Raw genomic sequence first — 20,240 nt, 5'->3', positions numbered from 1 at the left:
AGGAAGGCCTACGTTTATAGCAAATTATCATCCTGAGAGTGTTGATTCAGGAAAATAATAAAAATGATGACATAGGAGGCTTTTTGAGAGCCTTTGTTTCTTTTTCCCAGTGTCCTCTGTGTCTGGTACTGTGCCTGACATACGGAGGGTTAAAAGATATTTGTGGAATGACAGAACGAGAAGTGCAGAGCATCTGCTAATGTCACGTTTTGTATTAGTTGGCTGATTTCGGTTTTTTATTTAAAAAAATTTTTTTAAACGTTTATTTATTTTTGAGAGACACAAAGAGAGCACAAGCAGGGGAGGGGCAGAGAGAGAGGAAGACACAGAATCTGAGGCAGTCTCCAGGCTCTGAGCTGTCAGCACAGAGCCTGATGTGGGGCTCAAACCCACGAACCATGAGATCATGACCTGAACTGAAGTCAGACGCTTAACCAAATGAGCCACTCAGGCACCCCTTTAAAAAAATTTTTTTTTAGGGGCGCCTGGGTGGCGCAGTCGGTTAAGCGTCCGACTTCAGCCAGGTCACGATCTCGCGGTCCGTGAGTTCGAGCCCCGCGTCAGGCTCTGGGCTGATGGCTCAGAGCCTGGAGCCTGTTTCCGATCCTGTGTCTCCCTCTCTCTCTGCCCCTCCCCCGTTCATGCTCTGCCTCTCTCTGTCCCAAAAATAAAATTAAAAATGTTGAAAAAAAAAAAAAATTAAAAAAAAAAAATAAAAAAAAAAATAAAAAAATTTTTTTTAATGTTTATTTATTTTTGAGAGAGAGAGACAGAGCATGAGCAGAGGATGGGCAGAGAGAGGGAGACACAGAATCTGAAGCAGGCTCCAGGTTCTGAGCTGTCAGCACAGAGCCTGACGCAGGGCTGGAACTCACCAACTGTAAGATCATGACCTGGGTGGACGTCGGAAGCTCAACCGACTGAGCCACCCAGGTGCCCCCGCCTTTTTTTTAATGAAAAAAAATTTTTTTTAATGTTTACTTATTTTTGAGAGAGAGAGAGTCAGAGTGCGAGCAGGGGAGGGGCAGAGAGAGGAGACACAGAATCCAAAGCAGGCTCCAGGCTCTGAGCTGTCAGCACAGAGCCAGACACGGGGCTCATACCCATGAATCGTGAGATCACGACCTGAGCCGAAGTTGGATGCTCAACCGACTGAGCCACCCAAGCTCCCACCTAGTTGGCTGATTTCTTAGGTGCCTTGGAATTTTTCTCTTCATTGTAAACATTAGCACTTTATTACCTTCCTACACTGTGTCAGGCAGTCCTCTAAACACCTTGCATGGATTAATCTCATTAAATGCTTATCAGTGTCTTGGAGTTTTTCCTACCCCATTATTATCCCTATTTTACAGATAAGGAAATGGGGCCCTGAATGGTTAAGTCTAGTGTCCAAGGTCACAATAAGGAGCAGAATCAACATTTGAACTAGGCTGCCTGGCACAAGAGCCCATTCTCCTGGCCACTTGACAATTCTCTGCTTGTTTTAGAGCAGTTCCATGGTCTTTCTACTTCCCTCAGAATCCAAGAACTCTATTGGCAGGGTTTGCATTCTTGCTTTATATTGGTTTTGGAGACAATACTCATAGATTTTTTTCCTCTGTTGGGCCTTTTCTGCTATACTAAAAATGTTTATTCAGGAGTTTTCTTCCTTACAATTGACTTTTTTATTTCAACAGTACCACCATGGCCCATTGAAGTTGATACAGTATACATAATGCCAGGCAGTGTCACTGGGAAAACATTTTGCCTTTTAATTTTTCTAATTGCCTCTCCATAAAAAGTTTGTGCTAACACTTAAAAATAAGATTTCTGCCCTTTTTGGCATTTCCATATTAGTCAGAATTTGGGGCCAGGTCGCTTCTATTTTCTCTAGGTAGGGGTGTGCTGTACTCATTTCAGTTGGGAATTCGAGGTAATAGGCTCACTAGGAGCAAAATGTCACCCCAGTGGGTGACCCATGAATCCTATTACCTTCTTCCTTGGCTCTTATTTATTCTGAACAATAGAGGAGACATGATGACCCATGAAGCATGTCAGAAAACAGATGCTGCAGCATTGACAGCTTACTCTCCCCTGTGACTAATTCCTTTCTTTCAAATACAGCTTGCCTAGAACTTCTAGCTGTCTTACATGCATCAATGCTTTTCCTTTATTGTCCGCCTATAGTTGCAGAATGTGTTACATATAAAGCTGCCGAAAATTCCCACACAGGCTAACCTCCTTTGGCCTAAGAATTCCTATTGATTTTTAGGACCTTAGGAAAGCAAGTTGTTAACTTAAGAGGAAGGTTTGGAACCAGGATAAACTACTGCATGAAATCATAGGGCATTGAGGGTTTTTGGGAGTCCCTTTGTCACCCCAGATGGATGTATTCCTAAAAGCATCATGAGTCATTTTTTAGGTGAAGGTGAAGATGAAAAGTTACCAACATGGGAATATAATTTTCTTCCAAAAATATTGTTTGTTGGTCTTTGCCATAATGCAATTGTTTGCACGCCTCAATATTCTTGTTAAGCCACAGTGTCTCGAAATTGAGGGAAAACATTCATATATTCTCCTGGGAACACACACACACACACACACACACACACACACACACACACACACAATTTCAATGAATCTAAAACCACAATGATATTTCATTTATGACACTGGATTTTAAGAGATCACCAGGTTCTTTCCTTCAAGCAGAGGTGGCTTAAACCATTTTAACAGGTAAAACTAGCCAGAAAGGGTGAGTTTTATTTTTTTCACAGAAGAGCTTGATTTGAATAACCAAATGAGAAATTAAAAAGTGACAGATTAACCATATTTTAATGTAAAATTAAATGCATAGTATGTTATGTACTATCATAATTATCATTAATTAAATGATTAATTAATTTCATGATTCCTCAATGAGCATGTTATTTCCATATAAACTGTGCTCTACCTATGCCTATTTTTTGGTCCTTTCATACCAGATTGAAGGTGTTATGAAAATTGGATGTATAAAATATAATTTCTTTTTTTTTAATCTTTATTTATTTTTTTTTTAATTTTTTTTCAATGTTTATTTATTTTTGGGACAGAGAGAGACAGAGCATGAACGGGGGAGGGGCAGAGAGAGAGGGAGACACAGAATTGGAAACAGGCTCCAGGCTCTGAGCCATCAGCCCAGAGCCTGACGCGGGGCTTGAACTCACGGACCGCGAGATCGTGACCTGGCTGAAGTCGGACGCTTAACCGACTGCGCCACCCAGGCGCCCCTCTTTATTTATTTTTGAGAGAGACACAGAGTATGAGCAGGGGAAGAGCAGAGAGGGAGACACAGAATCCGAAGCAGGCTCCAGGCCTTGAGCTGTCAGCACAGAGCCCGACACGAGGCTCGAACTCACGAACAGTGAGATCATGACCTGAGCCGAAGTCGGACACTCAACCGACTGAGCCACCCAGGCGCCCCTAAAATATAATTTCTATATTTTTTGAACTTTGTTTGACCGATAACATCTATCACAGATGGTTTCCCAGATTCAGTGATAATTCATTTCACTTTCTCTCTGTAGAGAACTGGAGTAACTCAGTGGAGAATAATAGTCATGCTTTATATGCCTTTATTTTTACATTGAAGTAGAGTTGACACACAATTTACATTAGTTTCAGGTGTACAACATAGTGTTCCACAGGGCTCTATGTTATGCTATACTCACCACAAGTCTAGCTACCATCCAGAACCGTATAATGCTATTACAGTACTACTAACTGTGTTCCCTATGCTGCACCTTTCATTCCTGTGTCTTATTCATTCTATAACTGGAAACCTGTACCTCCTATTCCCTTTCATCCATTTTGCCTATCCCCCTACCATTTTCCCCCTGGCCACTGTCAGTTTGTTCTCTGTATGGGTCTTTTTCAGTTTTTTTGTTCATTCATTTGTGTTTTTTTAGATTGCATATATAAATGAAATTATATGGTATTTATTTTTGTCTGATCTATTTCATTTAGCATAATACCATCTATTGTCTCAAATGGCAAGATCTCATTTTTTGTGGCTGTGTGATATTCCATTGTGTGTGTGTGTGTGTGTGTGTGTGTGTGTGTGTGTATACCACCTCTTCTTTTTTTTTTTTTAAGTTTATTTATTTATTTATTTATTTTTCCATTTATCTATTTTTTTTATGAAATTTATTGACAAATTGGTTTCCATACAACACCCAGTGCTCATCCCAAAAGGTGCCCTCCTCAATACCCATCACCCACCCTCTCCTCCCTCCCACCCCCCATCAACCCTCAGTTTGTTCTCAGTTTTTAACAGTCTCTTATGCTTTGGCTCTCTCCCATTCTAACCTATTTTTTTTTTTTTTTCCTTCCCCTCCCCCATGGGTTCCCGTTAAGTTTCTCAGGATCCACATAAGAGTGAAACCATATGGTATCTGTCTTTCTCTGTATGGCTTATTTCACTTAGCATCACACTCTCCAGTTCCATCCACGTTGCTACAAAAGGCCATATTTCATTTTTTCTCATTGCCATGTAATATTCCATTGTGTATATAAACCACAATTTCTTTATCCATTCATCAGTTGATGGACATTTAGGCTCTTTCCATAATTTGGCTATTGTTGAGAGTGCTGCTATGAACATTGGGGTACAAGTGGCCCTATGCTTCAGTACTCCTGTGTCCCTTGGATAAATTCCTAGCAGTGCTATTGCTGGGTCATAGGGTAGGTCTATTTTTAATTTTCTGAGGAACCTCCACACTGCTTTCCAGAGCGGCTGCACCAATTTGCATTCCCACCAACAGTGCAAGAGGGTTCCCGTTTCTCCACATCCTCTCCAGCATCTATAGTCTCCTGATTTGTTCATTTTGGCCACTCTGACTGACGTGAGGTGATACCTGAGTGTGGTTTTGATTTGTATTTCCCTGATAAGGAGCGACGTTGAACATCTTTTCATGTGCCTGTTGGCCATCCGGATGTCTTCTTTAGAGAAGTGTCTATTCATGTTTTCTGCCCATTTCTTCACTGGGTTATTTGTTTTTCGGGTGTGGAGTTTGGTGAGCTCTTTATAGATTTTGGATACTAGCCCTTTGTCCGATATGTCATTTGCAAATATCTTTTCCCATTCCGTTGGTTGCCTTTTAGTTTTGTTGTTGTTTCCTTTGCTGTGCAGAAGCTTTTTATCTTCATAAGGTCCCAGTAATTCACTTTTGCTTTTAATTCCCTTGCCTTTGGGGATGTGTCGAGTAAGAGATTGCTACGGCTGAGGTCAGAGAGGTCTTTTCCTGCTTTCTCCTCTAAGGTTTTGATGGTTTCCTGTCTCACATTTAGGTCCTTTATCCATTTTGAGTTTATTTTTGTGAATGGTGTGAGAAAGTGGTCTAGTTTCAACCTTCTGCATGTTGCTGTCCAGTTCTCCCAGCACCATTTGTTAAAGAGGCTGTCTTTTTTTACCACCTCTTCTTTATTCATTCATCTATCGATGGATACTTGAGCTACTTCCATAATTTGCCTATTGTAAATAGTGCTGCAATAAACATTAGTGAAAATTAATGTTTTCATTTTCTTTGGGTAAATACCCACTAGTGCAATATTTAGATCATATGTATTTTTATTTTTAATTTTTTGAGGAAACTCCATACTGTTTTCCACAGCAGCTACACCAACTTATGTTCCTACCAACAGTGCAAGAGGGTTCCTTTTTCTCCACATCCTCACCAATACCTGTTGTTTCCTGTGTTGTTGATTTTAGCCATTCTGACAGGTGTGAGGTGACATCTTATTGTGTTTTTTATTTTAATTTCCCTGATAGTATATGATGTTGAACATGTTTTCATGTGTCTGTTGGCCATTTGTATGTGTTTTTTGGGAAAATGTCTATTTATGTCTTCTGATTATTTTTTAATTGGTTTATTCATTTTGGGGGTGTTTAGTTTTATAAACTATATATTTTGGATACTAACCCTTTATCTGATATATAATTTGCAAATATATTCTCCTATTCCATAGGCTGCTGTTTAGTTTTGTTGGTTGTCTCCTTCACTCTGCAGAAGCCTTTTATTTTGATATAGTTCCAATTGTTTATTTTTGCTTTTATTTCTCTTGCCTCAGGGGACGTATTTAGAAAGGAGTTGCTATGGCCCATGTGAAAGAAGTTACTACCTGTGTTGTCTTCTAGGATTTTTATGGTTTCAGGTCTCACGTCCATTTTGAATTTGTAGTGTAAGAAAGCGATCCAATTTCATTCTTTTGCTGTCCAATTTTCCCAACACAATTTTTTGAGCAGACCTTTATATATTTTCCCATTGGATATTCTTTCCTGCTTTGTTGAAGATTAATTGATGATATAATTGTAGCTTCATTTCTGGGTTTTCTACTCTGCTCCTTTGATCTATGTGTCTGTTTTTGGGTCAGTACCATAATGTTTTGATCACTACAGCTTTGTAATATAACCTGAAGTCTGCTATTGTGATGCCTTCAGCTTTGTTTTTCTTTTTTAAGATTGCTTTGGCTATCTGAGATCTTTTGTGGTTCCATACACATTTTAGGATTGTATGTTGTAGCTCTGTGAAAAATGCTGGTGTTTTGAAAGAGATTGCATTGGATGCAATTGAATTTGCATTGAATTGTGTAGATTTCTCTGGGTAGTGTAGACATGGAATGTCTTAAGATTTCTTTGTGTCATCTTCAATTTCTTTTGTCTGTGTTTTATAGTTTTTAGAGTTCAAGTCTTTCATTTCTTTGATTAAGTTTATTTCTATGTATCTTACTCTTTTGGGTGCAATTGTAAATGCGATTGATTCCTTAATCTTTCTTTCTGGTGCTTCATTGTTCTACGTAAAAAATGTGATACATTTCTGTATGTTGATTTTGTATCCTGTGGCTTTAGTGAATTTGTTCATCAGTTGCAGCAGTGTTTTGGTGGAGTGTTTCAAGTTTTCTATGTATAGTATCATGTCATTTGCATGTAGTGAAAGTTACTTCTTTCTTGACTTGGATGCCTTTTATTTCTTTTTGTGTTCTGAATGCTATGGCTAATACTTCCAGTATTATGTAAATAAAAGTGGCATGATCAAGTGGGATTTATTCCTGGGATGCAAGAGTAGTTCAGTATTCACAAATCTATCAACACAATACACCACATTAATAAAAGAAAGGATAAGAACCATACGGTCATTTCAATAGATGCAAAAAAGCATTTGACAAAGTACAACATCCATTCATGATAAAAACCCTCAACAAAGTAGGTTTAGAGAGAACATACCCCAACATAATACAGGCCATATATTAAAAACCTGCAGTTAATATCCTAAATGGGAAAAAGCTGAAAGCTTTTGCTCTACAGTCAAGAACAAGACAGGGCATATAGTTTTTCATATTTTTTGCTTATAATTGTTTGTATTTCTGCTTCCTTATTTGTGATCTTATTTATTTAGGTCCTTTCTCTTCTCTTTTTGATAAGTCTGGCTAGAGGCTTATCAATTTTATTAATTTTTGCAAAGAACCAGCTCCTGGTTTCTATGATATGTTCTACTGTTTGGTGTTTTGTTTGTTTTTTTGTTTTTTAGTTTCTGTATCTTTTATTTCTGCTGTAATATTTAATATTTCCTCCCTTTTGCTAACTTTAGGTTTCGTTTGCTGTTCAAAAAATATTTGTTTGTTGAATGAATAAATGAGTGAGTGAATGAATAAATATAACAAATCTCTTTGAAATATGTATAATATTTGAGCCAGAAATTTCATTTATAGTTATTTATTCCAAAAAGTTAATTATCCAAGTGCACAAAGAAATATGTATTGAAATATTTTTGAAGTATAGTTGACATGTATTGAAACATTTTTTATTAAGAATGAAAAACTGGAAATAGTAATAGGAAATTGGATGTTAAATAAATTATGGCACAGTTATACTATAAAAAACCATGCAATAAAAAGGATGTGGCTTTTCTTGATTGACATGGAAAGATGTTCAGAGTGTATGGTTAAGTGAAAAGGACTGCCAATCATATATGGAAAATTATTAATATGAATCATCTCTTTCCAACAGAACTGTTAGTGATCTTAATTTTCTTCTTAATGCTTTTGTATATTTTCTGAATTTTTGTCTAATTATAACCTATTATTTTATATCAAAAACATTACATGTATGTAACACCACATTGTGAAATTTTTGCAAGTAACCATATTCTGTTTGGTCTTCCTGTAATGGAACAATACCGAGCTTGGAGTCCATGAATGGATTTCTTGGAATCTGTGAATCCCTTGTAGAATTTGCAAGCCAAGTATGTACACATTTTCATGTATGCATTTTCTGGTCATCAGAGAAGTCCATATTCCGCAGAGAGTCTTCCTCAACCTTAGGACAGTGTGTTCTTGTATTCATTCTTGATAAAATAGGGAAGGCTCATTTCCTTTGAGTCTTCTATTTCCTTGAACCCTTTCTTTCCAGTCTTGCTCTAATTTCTACCTGCATGGTCTCAGTCACAACTAAGAGAACTGAGATAATGATAACCTAGCATTAAGTAGGTACTGCCTTTTATCCAGTGGCTTCTTTCAAACTGTGTGACTCTCATGGATACCCTTGTGCTGTGGAATACCCACTTATTATTAGTGCTTTATTGTATCTGTTCTTTCCCCAACTTTGTATAAGACCTTCCTCAAATTGATATTTTAATAATACACCCAATGCCACTAAAGAGGACTTAGTGAAGGAGGAGGCTCCCTTCCAGGATCATGGCTCAAAGTGTTGTTTCTTAGAATTTCTTTGTGTCTTGCTGGCCTCATCATCAATAATAATTAATTACCTTAATTTCTTAACTGGCTGATTTTTCCTTTTATTTTCTAATAAACTCAGTTGTATAGAGTAGTAAGATGGGGAGGTTTTTATTCAAGCCATCATGTTGGATGCCAGCACTTCAGTCATGAATTAATTCCATTTTCTACTGATACTTCCCCTTGCTGATATAATTTTGGCTTCTGGCATATTATTCAGGAAGAAGCTTTGTTTTCCTCACTGATATGGCCACATTCTCATCCTTACAGAAAGACTTGTATAGTAATATTGTTACTAGTTTTGAAATGGCTAAGTTTAACTTTCACTTAATAATATGTTTATTATTGAGGATCTCTAAGCTTCAGTGCTATTTGGCCTTGGTCACTGCTATATACTCTGTGCCCCTAGTAAATATTTGCTATATTATTTGCATTCATAAATTGTAGTTTGAAAATCCTCCTCTCTTTATGATTTACTGTAAGGAGGGTCTTTGTTTTATAAAAATGAAATGACAGGCCTCAGTAAATCATGAATTATTGATCTTTGGATTTACTCAAACAAACTGGATGAGTATCATATTTGAGACTCGAAGCATTGTTAATTGGGTAGATTCTCACTGAAATACTTTCTGTCTGAGATTCATGCTTAAGTTCAAATCCACCCTGAAAATTTGGTGATGTTTAAATACATCTCCATAGGAAATATAAATCATAATCATGACATGTATGGAGTGCTCACTGTCAAGAACTGTGCAGAGTAAACCCTTAACATCCCTTACTTTGTTGAATTCGGAAAACGACCATATAAGGTTAAAGTTCTTTTTCTCTCTAATTGATAGGAGAGGAAACTGACACTTAGGATTTTTCACTTGCCCATCATCATAGTAAAGAGTGGAGACAGGAGTAAGTCTCAGGCCTCTTAAACTACCACATCATACTGCCTTGCTCTGATGGCAACATGTTATTAAAAACAAGCTAACTAACAAAAATAGAATCAATATGGTTCTAATAAAGGATGCCAAAAAATATACTTTCTCCCCCACTTTCCCATCTCCCTCAACATCTGAGGAATTAATGGAAGTGCAAGGTGTAACAGTCAATTTTGTATAACAAATGGACAAGCTGCTGAACTCAGTAATTTTGGCCCGACCACTGCACTCCATCTCTCATATTTTGTTGGTTATACTAGAGCCCTTATGACCAGTGCTGCCAACCAGTTTCTATGAGTGGGTTAATCTTCCGTTTTTGTCTGTAACTTCTGTCTTCTGGTTTTGGATTCTTTCCCCTGAGAAAGATGTGTTCAAATTGCTTGTTACTCACAGAATTGGCTTCCAGAAGCTGGGCTTTATAAATGATCACTAATTGGGATTATGCATTCACAAATGATAAAATAGTTACCATTTACTGAGTGATTACTGTGTGTCAGATACCCTGCTTTCTATGGATTATCACAATGAGTCCTCATTTTACAGATGAGGAAACTGAGGCAGCAAGAAGTTGGGTCCTAGGCAGTAGTGAGAAGCTGAGCTGGGTTTTCCATTCCAGAGCCTGTACATATAACTCCTTTGTAATTGTGCCTTCCATGAGCTACACTAATGATATTTTTAGCACTAGAAGTGCGTGTAGCTTTCCACCAGGTGACTTACTAACAAATGGCCTCTAGCTGAATATATAGGTGGTCTTATATTTATGATGGCTTGCCCTACAATATTTTTATTTTATAGTGGTGAGAAAGTGCTATACATTCAGTAGAAACTTGTTTTTTAATTTTTAATTTTGATCTTTTCTCAGGCTCGTGGGATGTGATACGATAGTCTCTTGTGATGTTGGGCAGCTGTAGCGAGCCAAAGCTCCCGGTCTGTCATGCAACCACAAGGGTAGACACCCACACACTTAAAATCATTCTAAACCTGTATGACTGCTCTGTTTTTTACTGTCAGTACAGTATTCAATAAATTGCATGAGATATTCAACACTTTATTATAAAATGGGCTTTGTGCCAGATGATTTTGCCCAGCCGTAGGCTGATAGAAGTGTTTTGAGCACGTTTAAGGGAGGCTAGGCATTAGCTATGATGCTCTGTAGGGTGGGTGTATTAAATGCATTTTCAACTTATGATGGGTTTATCAGGACATAACCCTGTTGCAAGTTGAGAAAGACCTGTACTGAGAAGATCTGATCATTCTTCAATTTGGGTTTAATTTAAGGTGGTGGAAAAATTCTCATTTCGTATTGTGTAACCTTTTTGTCAGATAAGATGCAACCTTATTTTCATCCCTTGATCTTGAGTTATGAAGGAGGTTGTTAAAATGAATGATGTCCTGCCACTGTTGCCTGTTTCTCTGAAGCCTAATCTTAAATTAGTTTATATTTCTGCCAATGCAAAGGATATTTGAATAACAAGGGCATAAATTATTATAAAGGGTGAACTTTATTTCTGATTTTAGTTACTTCACAAAATTATGAGTAACAAATCAGAGAGACATGATAGGTTCAGGTGTAACAAATTATCATCTCTGAATTTAAAATGTGGTTTTTAATTTAAGGTAATAAATGCTCATTGAACATAACACGGAAAACAAAGGACAATAAAAAGAAGGTTAAAAATCACTCATGGTTCTATCACTCAATAATTGCTTTAAAGACATTGATACATTTTATTGTAATTCTATGTTTTTTTCCATGGTCACAATTATAGTATATCAGTTCAGGTTCTTAGCTGTAAGGTGACTTTGGAGATGCTGGGTGGCAGGGCAGCTTACAGAACTGATGAGAGCCTGAGGCATCAGAATTTGGAACAAATAATAACCAAAGGCACTCTGGTGGACCAGCAAACAGGAAACAAGATGCACAGTGACCGGAACAGAACTGATGAGGATGCTGCTGCCTTAGCGCAATGTGGGTGCCTTCTCGCTCTGCTCCTCACTGTGCTCCTATCAAGAATCTCAAGAAAGAGTGTCTGATTGCTAGGGCATGGCATCAGTCCATCACTGGCTACACCCTGAGAAAGAAGAAGGAGGATATGACACCTTTGCTTTTTGAGTTGAAAAAGATAACTAACATGTACTATCGTTATTGAGTATTTTGTGTGTACTGAGTAACATTCTGAGTGCTTTCTTAAATTAACTCATTCAAATCCTTACAGGTGTCCATTGAGGCAATTATAGTTCATATCTCCGCATTACAGTTTGTTTTTTAAAAATATATTTATTTATTTTTAGAGAGAGCGCAAGGGGGAGGAGGAGAGACAGAATCCCAGGGCCTGATGCAGGGCTCGAACCCATGAACCATGAGATCGCGTGACCTGAGACTAAGTCGGATGCTTAACTGACTGAGCCACCCAGGCGCCCCTCCCCCACCCCCTGCTTTATAGTTGAGATACCAAATGAGACACAGAGAGGTGAAGTAGCTTGCCACTGTTGACAGGGGTATTGGGATGTGACTCCTCAGGCTGTAGGCTTAGGTGTTTAACCAGTCTGTTCTGCTGAGCCTTGGAGAGGGGACCCAAGGGGAGGCGAGCCAGGTCTGTGTCCCACTGAGACACCACCCAGTGGGGGACAGTGGACTTCTGGAAATGAATATGGCTGTTATTAGAAAAATGATTCATTAAACTAGACCCAGTGTTCATTACAATGCTTTGTAACTTATAACTCTGGAATAATCGTATTTTCATGCAACCTCACATCTTCGTCCGGTTTTGTATACTTAATAGTGACTGGTTTTAAAGATTTGGATTAACTTCTTTCAACCTGTTTTTCCTTCTTTTAATGAGAGCTAATATTTATTGAATACTATCCATGTACTAGGCACACTTCTTGGTGTTTTACATCATTATTTATTTTTTCTCTTCACTGAATGTTTTTTTGTATATGTTTTGTGTGTCTATTACATTTTTTTTAATTGAGTGAGTGATGCTAATGAAAATGTAACTTTTGGTAAAATATAACTTCTCCAGGGTTGCTCTTGTTTGTAGGGCATAGTGTGAGCCTTATTGTTATTAAAGGCTACTTTTAGTGCCTCGAGTTTAGGAACCCAGTGCAGGTGACATTTCTAGTAGTATCTAGAGGAGGATGCCTGACCGAAGCACCAGGGTTCTTGCCACAGTGTGTTAAGAACTGACAGGTATATAGCAATGGGGCAGTGCATTTGCTGATGGTATTTAGCAAAAAATGCAAACACCTCTCTATCATTATAGAATTTACTAGTTTAATTGATTAGATAATGAATACTTGTTATCAAATAATATAGAGAGGATTCTCTGGTTGGTGTCTTCTGTATAAAAAAACCACATAAGTTGGAGTTTTATTTATTCTTGGTAAGTCCTAAGCATGGGTTATATTATTGACTACTCATTTTATTTTTTGTCTTAAAATAGAGCTCATATATATATAAACATTAAAGAAGTAATACATAATTAGTGAAGAAAATTCAGGGATATAAAAATACGTGAGAAGTCTCTTCACATCTCTTCCCCTACTTGATTGTACTCCCCTGTGGTAACTAGTGTTAACATTTTGAGAAGTATCCTTCTTGATCTTTTATTTTTCTCTAAATACACACAAATGCGAGCGTGCGCGCGCACACACACACACACACACACACAGAGTTTCATCAAACAAAATGGGTTTCTATAGTTTTTGTTTGTTTATTAATAGTAAACTATGCATTGTTTCATATCTGAACTTCATTGTTGTATAGAATGTTCCAGGGTATGGATGTATCATAACTGCCCTATGAGTGAATAGTTGGCATTCTGTCAGATTTTTACTATTTTAAATAAATCTGCAGTGAGCACTTTCTGCATGTATCATTGCTAATTTGTGCTGTTATTTTGCAGGATTGATTTTTAGATTTGGAATTACTGATTTAAAGAGTATGCACATTTAATGTGTTGATAGTTTTACCAAACTACCCTTCAAGAAGTCTGTGTCAATTTATTTTGCATTAATAGTGTATCAGCATGCTTATTTCTCTGCATTCTTGTCTTACAGAATGTCATTTGTTATCAGATTTTATTTATCATATCTCTTCTGTTGAGGAATTTTTAATTTTTTGGTAGTTAAAAAATAGTCTGTGTTTTATTTTAGTTTCTGTTTTATCCAGTTTATTTTCTCTTCCAATTATAGCTAATTTCCTTCTTCTACAAGATTATTCCCAGCATCAAACAAACATGAGTAGTATTTCTTACCAATTAAAGACAGATCTCCTTTGACTACATGTTTTTCCATAGCCACCTTCCCATTTCTCCAAAATGTCTACATTTGCCTCTTATTTCTGTCTGCCTCTTCTTTCTTGACCCTACTTCAAGCAGACTTTATTCCCTATATGGTTTTCTGAAATAATTTTAGGGTTATCAAACACGTCTGTTTTGCTAAATCCAGTGGTTAAGACTTCATCTTCCTGGCGTTCTTGGCAGCATTTAATACCTCTTTCTTGAGGTAGCTTCTTCATCATTAGGCCTCTGAGTCACCACTCTCATTTTTAGCTCCTTTAATCTTATTAGCCACATTTATTGGTTTGCTTTGCTCGTTCCTCCTCAAAATGTTCAAGCATTCTTCATGGCTGTGCCTTCGTGGCTTTCAGTGTAATCTTTATGCCTATGATTTCTCAATTCCTCTCTCTTGTCAGATTTTGCAGATCTAAGTATTCTATGTATCATCTTCAGTGTTCATTAAGTACCTTAAACATGACATATCTGAGTTAAAAACTTGATTCAAAGTATCTTAGCTTTCCTTCATTTGACAATGTCTTGATTTCTCCTTCGTTTCTGAAGGATGTTTTTGGTGGGTATAAGATTCTGGACTAAAACCTTTACTTTCATCCCATGAACACTATCGTGCCACTTTCTTCTGGCTTCCATTGTTTCTGCTGAGGAATCCACTACCACTTTAATTGTTTTTCCCTATTGATAGCTTGTCAATTTTTTTCTGGCTGCTTTCAATGCTTTTTTCTTTGTTTTTGGTCAGAAGTTTAATGATAATGAGTATTTATATTAATTCATCTTGTTTGGAGGTTTCTTAGAGTCTTAAATCTGTGAGCTTATGTCTCTTCTCAAGTTTGGGAAGTTTTCAGTCATGATTTTATCTAGTACTTTTTCAGTCTACCGTCTTTTTCCTTGTTTATGGACTCTACTTATATGAATGTTAGATCTTTTGTTATAGTAATTCAGGTCTCTGAGCCTGTTCATTTTTTTAGTCTATTTTTATCTCTATTCAGGTTGGATTATTTTTGTTCTATCTTCAGTTAGCTAGTTCTTTTCTTGGCCCCCTCCTTTTATTGTTTAGCCCATCCTTTGAGCTTTTTTATTCCAGTTGTATTTTTCAATTATAAAACTTCCATTTGGTTCTTTTTTATATGTTTATTTTGTTCTTCTATCTGTTTGCTGAGGCTTTCTATTTTTTCATTTGTTTCAAGTGTGCCCAAATATGTTGATAAGTTCTTGTTTTTATCAAAGTGTCTTCAAAATCTTTGCTAGGTATTTCTAACATCGCTATCATTATGGTGTTGATATCTTTTGACTGTCTTTTTTTCATTAAATTGTAGATCTTCTAGAGGCCCCTGGGTAGCTCAGTCAGTTAAGCATCTGACTTCAGCTCAGGTCATGATCTCCTGGTTTTTGGGTCTGAGCCCCACTTCCAGCTCTGTGCTGACAGCAGACCTGGAGCCTGCTTCGGATTCTGTGTCTGCCCCTCCCCCACTCACAGTCTGTGTGTGTGTCTCTCAAAAATAAATAAATAAACATAAAAATTTTTAAAAAATTGGAGATCTTCTTGGTTTTTGGTATGGCATATGATTTTCAATTGACAACTAAGCATTTCATAGAAGTTCTGAGACTAGTATCTTATTTGAATTCCCTGTTTTAGCTAGTTTTCTGTGACGTTGATCTGGTAGGAGACGGGAAACTGTCATCTTGTTACTTCCAGGTGGAGGAGGTTCCCCATTTGGTCTTTTATTGCAAACTGAAAGGGAGCTTGTATTATTTCTGCATGGGGGTGGAAGTTCCAACTCCCCACTGACACTGTGGTTGGGGTGGTCTCATTACAGCTGGGTGATGGTAAAAGTTCTGACTCTCCCCTATGTCTTGTCTGACACGATTCCAGTGAAAAGGGGGCGATATGCTTTGTTACTGCCAGATGAGGATGGAAGTCCAGGCTCCTCCCCATGTGGTCTCCACTGATACCATATTCGGGGGTGGGGGGTTCTCATTACTGGTTGGCTGTGTTTAAAGTCTTGGATCTCTACTTGGCCTTTTTTGTCATTACCCTAGTAGAGGTGTTGGGTACCTAATTTCTGTCTGAAGAAGGTAGAAATCTAGGCTCCGCTAGCCTTTACTAGCCTGGTTGGGGATGGGACCATAGTTGTTTTCTGTGGTGTTTGTCTGGAATAGAGTGGTTATTCTCTAAAAGATTTTCTCTTACTAGCCTTCCCATTCCCTGGCACTTGGTTAGAAACAGCAAGGTTTTCTGGAATATATATACACCTATATATACATATATATGCAATTTATTTATATATAATAAATACACACACATATAAATATATATATGTAATTTATTTATTTGGGGGTCTGCATCACTTAGTATTTCCAGGTTGCTGGCTTCTTTAGCTCCAAGCCTGGGGATATGAGGCAAAAAGAAAACCTAGGAAACCACCACTTTGGGTCCTGCAGTCCTTCACTGATTTTCTTTCTCTATTCCATATTTTAGACTCTTCTTATGTTTGTTTTATAATATAACGTTTAGTTGTACTCAATGGGAGGAGTTGGGAAAACATATACTTGATCTTTGTGGAGATGGAGGTCTTGTCAATAATTTTTGAACTTTATTTTCAAGGTGTCCCATATGCTTCTTCTCTATGCAGGTACCTAGAACTGGAAAGCAGTGGCCACCGGAATGAAGTCAGACTTCATTATCGCTCAGGCAGTCACCACCCTCACACGGAAGTATTTCCTTACATTTTGGCTGACGATAAGTGGCACAAGCTCTCTTTAGCCATCAGTGCTTCCCATTTGGTTTTACACGTTGACTGCAATAAGTAAGTGAAATGTTCTCAGTTCAGGAAGTGGAAGATTCTATAAAATTAGTGTTCACTCACATTATTTGATGTTTCTTTTTTTGCAGGATATATGAAAGAGTGGTGGAAAAGCCCTCCACTGACTTGCCTCTGGGCACAACATTCTGGCTGGGACAGAGAAATAATGCACACGGATATTTTAAGGTATTTTTTGGCTAAGGGCAGATCATAACATGTAAATATAAACGCTTTCTAATTAGTTTGGAAAATTATGTTTTGCTCTTTGTGGTGTGAAACAAAATAATTTGATTTGTGTATTTTTTTCTATTTGTGTCTGTTTTTTGGACACTAATGTTTTATTTAGGTGGCCTACAGTATTTTCTCTTTTTTCCTGAATAAATTTGATCTTTAGACATTACAGAGATGATCACAACTTTGCAATCAGGAAATTAACATATCATTATTGAGATTAGGCATTCAAAGTCATAAAAACCTAAGATGTTAATATACAAATAAACTGTCTACCATTGAAACATAACCTTTGCTCATACTTTTACAGGGATGTTAATAATAGAGGATTGAAAACGTTTCAGTATTCACTATTCAAGGTCTTTCTGTATTCAGAAAGTGAAAAGAGAATATATATATATATATATATATATATATATGCACAAATATGTCAAAACTAGAAAGCAGTCATAACTTGTACCTTTTTTTTAGTGTCTACTTAGAGACACGCTCCATAGAATTTCATCATTTTAGATGATCTAAAAGACATCCCAGTTAAATTTCTTTATCTTAAGGATGAAGAAATAAAGTCCAGAAAATTGCTTGACTACAAGCCCATAGTGTAATCATTTCCCCCCAGGGACTATGACAGTGCCTATAATATAGAAGTGACTCAGAAAATGATTGTTAACTGAAGAATAATAGGTTCTGTGTCCGACTCCTGGATTTCTGGATAGAGTAGGTACCAGTAATTTTGAAACTGTGTTCTAACTAAGGTTTGTAATCCTGGGAAGGTATTTTTAAAACTTACTTACACTGTTAGGGGTGCCTGGGTGGCTCAGTCGGTTGAGCGTCCGACTTCAGTTCAGGTCATGATCTCACGGTTCGTGGGTTTGAGCCCCGCATCGGGCTCTGTGCTGACAGCTCAGAGCCTGGAGCCTGTTTCAGATTCTGTGTCTGGTTCTCTCTCTGCCCCTCCCCCACTTGTGCTCTGTCTCCCTCTGTCTCAAAAATAAATAAACATTAAAAAAAATTAAAACTTACACTGTTAGTTACCTGGAAACCAGGTGCCTTGTATATATTATTCTCGAATCTTATGTAGGTTTTGATGTAGGCTCTTTTTTTTTTTTTTTCTCTTTTACATGTGCGTAGACCTGCTCAGGGGCGTTAAGTGACTTGCCCAAAGCCAGTCATAAGAAATTGATTCCATGCTTACAGGTCCTAAGAAAATCAGTGCTTTTTTCCCACGTTAGGGATGACAAATTTGTAGATACCAAGTCTCTCCTCTATTTAACCATGATGGTCTTTCCCATGGAGCTTGGATGCGGCCTCAGAATCCTTCTTACACATCAATTATGTGTACTATTCTAGGGGTTATAATTTTTATTGTAGAGTGAATTGTGTCCAGTGGAGTTGTACAGTGCACAGATTGTATAACTGTACATGGTAGCATTGTTTTCATTTTGCTGTTTCCAAGTGATAGAAGTTTGTACAGAAGTTGCCTTTTTAATCCAAACTCCTAGCAAACAACAGATCTAGAAATTCCACACAGTATACTAAAATATTTATCATTCACATTGACAGTCTTCTTATACTATGCTATTAATTGCATTAAACATATAGGAGATATAAGCCAGTATTTGGTATATTTTGTAGATACATTAAAAATTATCTTGAGAATATGTTGGTACTGTCCTCCTGTCATTAAACATTCTGTTTGCATTTTTCAAAGGAATAAAACAAAATTTTAATTGAAAAAATATATAAAGTTGATAAAAGAAGAGAGAGGGATGGTAAGTGAAAGAGACAGCTGGAGTATGTCTGATGAGGTCATTTTGTGAGCTACCATTGGCCTTTGGTTTAAGAGCCCAGGAAGGTGGAAGCTAATTAAACCTTAGTGACTAAGGATACACGTAAATTCTACCTGTAAACATGTGCTGTGGCCCTCTGTGTAAATGGGTCATTTCTAGCTGGAATTTTTTTTTAATTTCATGCTGAACATTCTGTACTTTTAAGGACTTCTTGCTAAGTCTTGCTGCAGCTGTATAATGAATCTGTTGTCCTTTATAAATTGAGAAATTAGTGGAGGCACTTGAGTGGCTCAGTTGGTTAAGCATCTGACTCTTGATTTTGGCTCAAGTAATGATCTCATGGTTTGTGAGATTGAACTCCATATCAGTGCAGAGCCTGCTTGGGATTCTCTCTCCCTCTCTCTCTGCCCCTTCCCCTCTCTTTCAAAATAAATAAATAAAAACATTTTTAAAAAATTAAAAAAAATAGATTGAGAAATTAGTTTGAAAATATCCAACTGAAAAATGAGAAATGCTCAAATGAGCATTGCTGTTATGACTCAGTTTTTCTGTCTCTTCCTTTCTGATGATTGCAGTTAATTTAAAATTGGTACCCGTTTCACTGTTGCTGAAACCAGAAGTGATTTTTCGGGTTGATTTTTAAAGGTCATTTTCAAGCCTTTCTCCAGTAGCTAACTAAAAATAACTTCTCAAAACAACATGACTGTTCCCTATTAATTATATCTTGACATTTAATCTTAAGGCTTTAAAAATATTATCAATAGAAGAATACGTGGGTAACCATCTATTTTGCCTGATGTATTATTTCTTTCCCTTTGGTTTGGAATAGAAGTAATGTATTCAAAAAGATTTTGTTCAGGGATCTTGGTGAGTCTATCTTATAATGTTTTCCTTTATGAACTTGACTGTAGAACATAATTTGGGTAGATGAAAGTAATATGTCTTTTTAAAAATTTTTCGCACACAGGGTATAATGCAAGATGTGCAATTACTTGTCATGCCCCAAGGATTTATTGCTCAGTGCCCCGATCTTAATCGCAGTAAGTCCATTAGTTCTTGCACCGTGTGATGAAAAGTGTGCTTCTTGCTTAATTTTGTCCAGAATGTCAGTTTGAAATTGGAGTTCCCACATATTAGTTGTCAGCATAGACTTAACTAGATTGACCTCCTTATAAATACAACTTGACCAATGTAGTGTTTGTAATTCCAGCCTGTCCAACCTGCAATGACTTCCATGGGCTCGTGCAGAAAATCATGGAGCTGCAGGACATTTTAGCCAAAACATCAGCCAAGGTAAAAGCTACTTAGAAATATAGTGTGGGGAGCTCAAGATCCTTGATGTTCTTTATAGTTTTTTTTATAACCACAAATGTTCACCTTTGAGACTTTTCTTACACTATATTGTTTGTTGGCATCGAATCTAGATCTCTGCCCGAGGGA

At 37.2% G+C, this 20,240-nt stretch overlaps 1 protein-coding gene across 3 annotated transcripts in view; it reads left to right on the top strand.

Moving 5' to 3' along the window:
• NELL2 (neural EGFL like 2) overlaps positions 1-20,240 on the top strand; it is a 404,650-nt gene that overhangs the window by 135,365 nt on the left and 249,045 nt on the right. For all 3 annotated transcript variants that reach the window (XM_047868431.1, XM_047868430.1, XM_047868429.1), the window contains exons 5-8: positions 16,609-16,782; positions 16,869-16,965; positions 19,768-19,840; positions 20,011-20,093. In XM_047868431.1, the coding sequence (XP_047724387.1) occupies positions 16,609-16,782; positions 16,869-16,965; positions 19,768-19,840; positions 20,011-20,093 (427 nt within the window). The remainder of the gene's footprint in view (positions 1-16,608; positions 16,783-16,868; positions 16,966-19,767; positions 19,841-20,010; positions 20,094-20,240) is intronic.

Source organism: Prionailurus viverrinus, chromosome B4 (assembly GCF_022837055.1).
Source record: "Prionailurus viverrinus isolate Anna chromosome B4, UM_Priviv_1.0, whole genome shotgun sequence".
In the NCBI taxonomy this organism is placed as follows: Eukaryota; Metazoa; Chordata; class Mammalia; order Carnivora; family Felidae; genus Prionailurus; species Prionailurus viverrinus.
Note: the sequence above shows the minus strand (reverse complement) of the source record. Positions and strands in the feature narration are given on the sequence as shown.